This window comes from Sinocyclocheilus anshuiensis, unplaced genomic scaffold (genome assembly GCF_001515605.1).
Source record: "Sinocyclocheilus anshuiensis isolate Anshui unplaced genomic scaffold, SAMN03320099.WGS_v1.1 scaffold18, whole genome shotgun sequence".
NCBI lineage: Eukaryota > Metazoa > Chordata > Actinopteri > Cypriniformes > Cyprinidae > Sinocyclocheilus > Sinocyclocheilus anshuiensis.
The window spans coordinates 631,081-638,684 of NW_015546047.1; the positions used below are offsets into that span (position 1 = coordinate 631,081).

The window sequence follows — 7,604 nt, forward strand, 5'->3', positions numbered from 1 at the left end:
GTATTGCGCAACTTCTTTCCCTTCACAGCGGTGCGCATTCGTTCCTCCCTAAAACCCAAACTTAGCGTCAGAATCAATATCGGTGATTGTTGTAAGATGCCGTCTTTACTGCTAAATTGCGGGACATGTTTGATAATAAAATGTTGAAAGCACAATCCGCACAAGAGACGCTGTTCCTCATGCTGAAATGTGTGCACGCGACGCGCTCCAAAACGACAAACAAATTACACTTTGAACTTCGGGTGCATGTCCAAACGATCAAATACACACAAAATATGTCCAAATAGCTGGCTTGGAGAGTATTTACTTAAACACAGTTTATGTCTTAAGTGGAGGAGAACAGTTGGGGGAAAATCCGATGTGTGTCAATATATTGTATTAAAGTGACAGACTGGCGCTTGGGCCATCAAAATGCAAATCTGCTCTTAATCTGAATAACGTTATAGCTTTAATAAGCATTAATCTATCAATACATACACTGAAAACTATGCAGTGTTCATTTACATTTGATTACTTTTAGATTTCTTTTGTAGGCTATTACTTACCTGAACAGTAATGTTAGTAGAACTTCATGGGAAAATGAGAGCACTGTTTATTTCATTTCATTTGTATATTTGTTTTATTGTATTTGTCAGTTTGTTTTACTTTGTTTCTTTGTTCATGTTCTTACTGTATCTTATCTTATGTATAAAACACTAAAAATGCCTGCACACTGGTGCATTTACAAATTGAGGTTTTATATTCATTTCATTAAATATTTATTTTACATTTCAGAATATAAAGCAATGTTAATTCAGCTCTTAATTTGTCATATATATATATATATATAAAAAACAAAAAGTACCGATAAGAATACCATTAAAGTACCGAATCGATAAGCAGTATCGGTAAGAGTAGTAATACCGTTAAAACCTTAACGATACCCATCCCGGAAATATTTTTAACCATAATATTCAGAGGATATAGGGTCAGTGGCATTATGATTTAAAGGAACAGTTCACTCAAAAAGCATGAAAACATTTTCATTATTTACTCACTCATATCATTCCAAACATTTTTTTTTTTTTTGGAAATTTTGTGGAAACAAACAATTATTCTATTAATTATTAAATGGAATATTGTGGAAATTGTATTAATAATGGAAAAGGACAATGAAAATTGTTATAAAACTTCGATTTTTAAAAACCATAAAATATTTGTCTTTATTTAATAAAAAAGTTTTTTGCATTGTTGTAATTAACTAAAATCATTAAAAATTGTTTTCAATGCTGTTAAATGTTTTCATTTATTAAAATGAATCTGGAATACAATAGAATAAAAAAGAAATGTGATTAAAACAAATGAAATTACAAAATAAGTTTAAATACTAAAAGTACTAAAACAAAAAAATTCAACATATATTGTTATACATTTAATTTTATATATATATATATATATATATATATACAGAAATTAACACTAGCCAAAAAGCCTCAAGAAATGAAACTAGGATTCACATTATCTTGCGTTTTGAGCACAATGGCAGAAAGCCCAATCCAGGCCTTGACAATCAGCATTCAGTGTAACTGGTGACTCAGCGAGGTATCGAATGATCCAAACACATGATACCCAGTGCTTCCCAGGAGCAGATTTTGCACTTTCAGGAGGCTAATATACAGGCAAAACCCAGTAATTCTGTAAAATACTGCTCTTGAATTATTAGTATACACATTTGTTTCAATAGTGCAGTAGTAAGTATATATATATATATTAGGGGTGGGGAAAAAATCGATACAGCACAGGGACGCCAAGTATCGATCTTTTATTATACTATTTGGTAGAATAATAAAAGAAATTTCTTTACAATCCACTAGATAGATGGTTGAGTTTTTCTGGTGAGGTCAGCTGGGTCACCTTCAGCATACAGTAAGTTAGTAAAATAAAAAGGGCAGCATCGCGGAAAATTATCAGGAAAGCCCCGTCCGGGGGATGTAAGTAGGGATGCACCGAAAATATAGGCTACATATAATAATAATAATAATAATAATAATAATAATATATATGGCGCGCCGCGTCGTGTTCAGCGCGCATGTTTCACTCTCCTCATCACTGCGCGGGTTGGACGCTCCGCTCAATATTCCGACCTATGAATGTGCGTTCCACTGGTGTACCGCTCATGCTCATCGGAAAAGCAAAGTCCGCTCAAATAACGCACTGACAGGAAATTTCTATGTAGTATACTTGTTCCTGTTTGCAACAGTGCTACTTGTGCTGTAGCATGGTGTAATACAGCTGTACTGGGCAACACTGGTACCCTCTCATTCACTGATCTGCTCCCGCTATGCTCTGCTCCCATGCTCTGATAATACTGAATAAAAATAACATTGATATTTAATATTAATATATTTTCTTTCCAATTTTGTGTTACTTTCAATAAAAGTGTGGTTGTTTCATTGGCTTGTTTTTTTTTTTTATTCAGATGTCTTACAAAATTAGTTGATATTATTTAATAAAATAATAAATAATTACTACAAAGCATTTATAATTAGTCAAAAAAAAAAAACAAACAACAACTTATATCTTATGTTACATAGAAGTGAATAAAATAATATACTGATATTTAATATTAAGGTAACACTTTTCAATAAGGTTCCATTAGTTAATGTTAGTTAATATATTAACTATCATGAACGAACAATGAACAATACATTACAGTATTTATTAATCTTTCTTAATAAATTCAGTATCATTAAAATTGAGTTAAATTTAAAAAGTCTTCCAAATTTGCTTTATATTATTTAATAAAATACTAAATCATTACAAAGCATTTTTGGTTTCGGTTTTCGGCCAAGTACATCCAGAATTTTCGGTTTCCATTTCGGCCTAGAATTTTCATTTCGGTGCATCCCTAGATGTAAGACTACATGTTTTATTTCATTTAATTTAAATTTAACAGTAATTTACTTTCAAATGCCCCAATTGCTGAAGGATCTGCACAACTTTTTAGTACAATTTCAAGTTGCACTGTTCAAATTACCTGTAGTAGCACAGCAGTGCATACCTGTTTACGTTTAATTAAGGTGGACTAGATTAAACTGTAATACAAATAGTTGAGTTTGCCAGGTGCATACAACATTTATGACAGGTTTTCATGAAAGTGTTGGTCAGTTTGTCTGCTTGACAATCCCATTTTGCACTGCAACAATAAAACTGAAGTGAGATAAACAAACTGAGAAATGTTTCTTTTTAGTTAAAACAGATGTTGTCAAAGTTTTCCTTTGGGGACATAATTTGAAGTTGGAAAAAGGTAATAAATTGCAATATATCGCAGAATATCGCAATATATTTAAAATCGCAATAATACCGTATCGTGACACAAGTATCGTGATAATATCATATCGTGAGGCCTCTGGTGATTCCCACCCCTAATAATTAATAGGGAAAATTGAGGGAAAATGCACCAGTAGAACAAATTAAAAACATTGTAAATATGTTTAGTCATTGTAGTAGTAATAACAGCCTGTTTTTGCAAAAAGAGTTTCATGGCCGGTAAAAAAAACTTTTTGAATGGAAAAAATTATATATATATATACATTTTTTTTTTTTTTTTTTTTTAAATTATCGCCATTGGCAGGTGTGGCAAAAAGTTAGTTTTAGGCCCTGTATATATATATATATTACAAAAAAAAGAAAATAGTCAATACACTGAAAGTCAGTGGACCACAATGACTGTCATTCAAAATGTTATTCTTCAAAATATCTTTTGTGTTCCACAACATAAAATTGAGTAAATTATCATTTTGGGGTGAATTTCCCTGTAACAATCAATGGCAAAATGTGATTTAAGATTATTCACAATGATTTGCAATATTATGTGACTACTGTTAAAATGCAATATTAAAAAAAATAAATAAAAAATCAAAAGGACAAACTTACCAACAACCCTCCTGCGGTCATCCCCATCACTGTCTCCATCCTCAGATGAACTTGTGCTGGCCTTTCTCTCACGCTGCTCCATTTCTCCTGGGCTGGGAGGCTGGAAGGCAGAGAGAGGACACAGAGTAAGAGCACACTAGTGCTGTAACAAAGCACAAGTACAGTGGGTCTAAGAGTACGAGTGTGTGCCGTGAGATGAGAACAGTGTGCTAAAAAAGAAGGCCAAAGGCAGAGGAACGGATTTTTAAATAAAGCCCAAAAAATGTGTTTATACCTTGTACAACTGTCTCAGGTGATCGGACAAGTGAAAAAGATGTGTTTACATCTTATTGACATGCATGTCAAATATGTCTCCAGTGACCACCTGTGATAGGATTTTGAGTCGAGGGTCTCTGAAGACTACCTCTGAATGAGGTTTGAGCTGCTGGGAAAACATTTTGGACTGGATTTACACTTCTATTTAAGAAGAAAATTGACAATTATTGCACAAACGATTATTCTACTGATAAAGCTGAAATAAAATAAAATAAATAGTAGATGAAAACCTTAAACTCAAATAAAAATGAGAAATGCTGCCTTAACTAAAAATAATTATAAAAATAATAAGTACATTTTTTAACCATAATATTCAGAGGAGATGGGGAGAGAGGCCTTATGACTTAAAGGGGACAGTTTACCCAAAAAATAAACAAATTAAACTTTAAATATTAGATTAAATTAGATTAGTTTCTGGTCCCCACTGATTTCCATAGTATGGCTATGGACAAAAAAAAATACTATGGAATGTCAAAGGGAAACAGAAACTGCTTTGGTTACCCATATTCTTCAAAATATCTTTTTTTGTGTTCAACAGAAGAAAGCCATTCAGAATTGGAACAATAAATGACCATTTTTATTTTTTGCTTTATTATCACTGCAGTTTTTACTACATTTTTGGAAGTTGACCGCATTGCAATCATTTAAAAAAAAATAATAATAATTTGTGTGGAAATATGACGAAGCCTGAAAATGGCTGTTATCAGAGGTCAGAGATGCTGAACTCTTTGAATTTTGGTGTTCATTGGAAGTTGACCGCATTGCAATCATTTAAAAAAAAAAAAAAAAGTAATTTGTGTGGAAATATGACGAAGCCTGAAAATGGCTGTTATCAGAGGTCAGAGATGCTGAACTCTTTGAATTTTGGTGTTCATTCAACTCAGCATAAGCGAAGGATTCAGAGGAAAAAAATTTTCATTCTGTGCCTTACGGTTCAAAAGTTATTAGCATAAACATGAGTGAAACTTTGGACAAGTGGTGGCGCTAGAGAGTTTGAGATTTTGAGACTCCAAATTTGCTATGGTTAATGTTGAGACTGTCCTCTATCAGAGTGCCAAATTTCACAACTTTCCCGCAAGCGGTTCGATGGGCTGCCATAGACTCAAAAGCAGAAGAAACGGAAGAATAAGAACGCCGACGTATACAATAGGTGCCTACGCACCTTTGGTGCTTGGCCCCTAATTGCAAGCGGCACTGAGAAACGATCAGACAGCAGAGGAGTTATCAGTGAACTAACATCTGGAGCTGCAGTAACAGCCTGATTCTCTCCCAGCAGCAGTAAAGCATCGCTCTCTAAATTCGATTTCACTGAATATACCACAGCCACAGTTTCAATCAGAATTCAATTTGCTGTTTCAGCAGGACGGGCAAGAAGAAGATGCATGTTTTCTGGGGTGTCGGTAATGTGAAACTCTCCGCAGACGGATGCGGGACACTCAAAGAATAGCCATGAGCTTGCTTTCCTCTGTATAAAAAACAGTCTCGCTCTCGACATCCTATCTGTCCCCACTGAGCCTAATCCCAGGTCGTACGCTGTGGGCGACTCAAGTGATTTCTGCAAGCTTATGGGAAACTGGTCTTTCAAACGTGGATCTGCCATTCAGCAGGTAGGCTGGGATTTCAGAGTTACACACACACTGATAATGCTGAGCGCTGGAGGAAGAAATCATTCAGAAACACAGTGCCTGGTCAATGACAAAAAAGGATAAGTAAGAAAGAGAGGGAATCGAGAGCCGTATCAGCACTTTACATAGCCTAGACCTAGAATGGAGTTTCTTTCAGCGCCAGTAAAGAGAGTGACATTAGAGCAGCACTTTATTTAAAAAAGAAAAATACAGCAAATAACGAATAGCTGGATCATGGGTAATACCAGGGGTGTCCAATCCTGCTCCTGGAGGGCCACCTTCCTGCAGAGCTCAGGTCCAGCACACCTGCATGAAAGTTTTTATTGGCCTTGAAGACCTTGATTAGCTGGTTTAGGTGTGTTTAACTGGGGCTGGAGCTGAACTCTGATAGAACGAGGCCATTTATTAGAAAAAATAAAACATTTCATAGGGCTCTATTAATAATGCCAATAAATTATTAAACTGTTGAGGTTTTATGAATTCAGTTGAATAGACATGTTTTTTTACTATTAAAAATGTAATTAAACCATTAAAATGTAACAGCCCTCTACGAACACCTTGGCAATTGAATCGCCATTGGACAAAATACAACAAAGAATATCGTTTACATGTAGCGCGCATAGGTAGCGTGTCAATTCTCTCTCGCTGCGTGTGTGTGAAACAAAGCGACGGCGAGTCGTGTGCCTTCACACTAAAGTTTACGGTACGTTAAATGCAGGTGCGTTGCACATCCATTCAGATGAACTGAAAAACAGCACAGATCGCTTGGCGTAGAGTGAAACTCTGATGCGCTCAGTCAGAGAGTGTTCGGCGTGTGAAAATATATCCGAGCTAAACTTATACTTAGCCTCCAACTCACACACTGGCGAGTAAAATCTGAGAATTTATTAGCAATTGGCTAATATTAGACATCATTTAGTCGCCCAGAGTGAAGATTTAGTCGCATATGCGAGTGAGTTACTCGCAATGTAGAGGGTTTTGTAATCAAGAAAAATTAAAACTGGGGGAAAAAAATAATAATACTGACAAAATTTGTGAAAAAATAAAACAGATTTCATAGGGTTCTACTCAAGGAGTGGGACTGGACACCTTTGGTTTATACCATTTTGGCTGGGATTACCTGTAACATGTAAAAATTAAACAAAATAATGTGAGAAAACAGAGATGAACATGTCCCAAACAAATCAAGCAATGCACGAACTTGTTCTTAAAGGGTTAGTTCACCCAAAAATGAAAATTAGCCCATAAATTACTCACCCTCAAGGCATCCTAGGTGTAGACGAATCCAGTCGGAGCTTTATAAAAAATTTAAAGAAAGAAAGTCTTTGATCTTTCAAGCTGTTTAATGCCACTCAGTGGGTGTTGCATGCATCAGTCCAAAAGAAGTTAAATAAAAAGCGCCCATCCATAAAAAATAAAAATAAAAAAAAAAATTAAAAAAAAGTGTTTCACACGGCTCCAGGGGGTGAACAAAGGCCTCCTGTAGCGAATCGATACATCATCCGCCCGGAACTGCTTCCGTGTACAACTGTTGGTGCAAGCTACATTAAAGTGATTATTACGTTTTGAATATGGATATTTTTCATACAAAAATGTGTCGATTCGCTACAGGAGGCCTTTGTTCACCCCCCGGAGCCATGTGAGATAAGTCAAATCATTCTGTTTTTGCTAATATGACACCAAATTATACAACCTAATTTAGATTAAAAACTGTTCATGTTGCATGTATGCAGCATCTTTGTTTGGATC

At 35.1% G+C, this 7,604-nt stretch overlaps 1 protein-coding gene across 1 annotated transcript in view; it reads right to left on the bottom strand.

Annotated features, from left to right (window-relative positions):
* LOC107699014 (pre-mRNA-splicing factor CWC22 homolog) overlaps positions 1 to 7,604 on the bottom strand; it is a 65,547-nt gene that overhangs the window by 53,148 nt on the left and 4,795 nt on the right. The window contains exon 2 of the mRNA XM_016500165.1: positions 3,916 to 4,015. Coding sequence (XP_016355651.1) covers positions 3,916 to 4,015 — 100 coding nt within the window. The remainder of the gene's footprint in view (positions 1 to 3,915; positions 4,016 to 7,604) is intronic.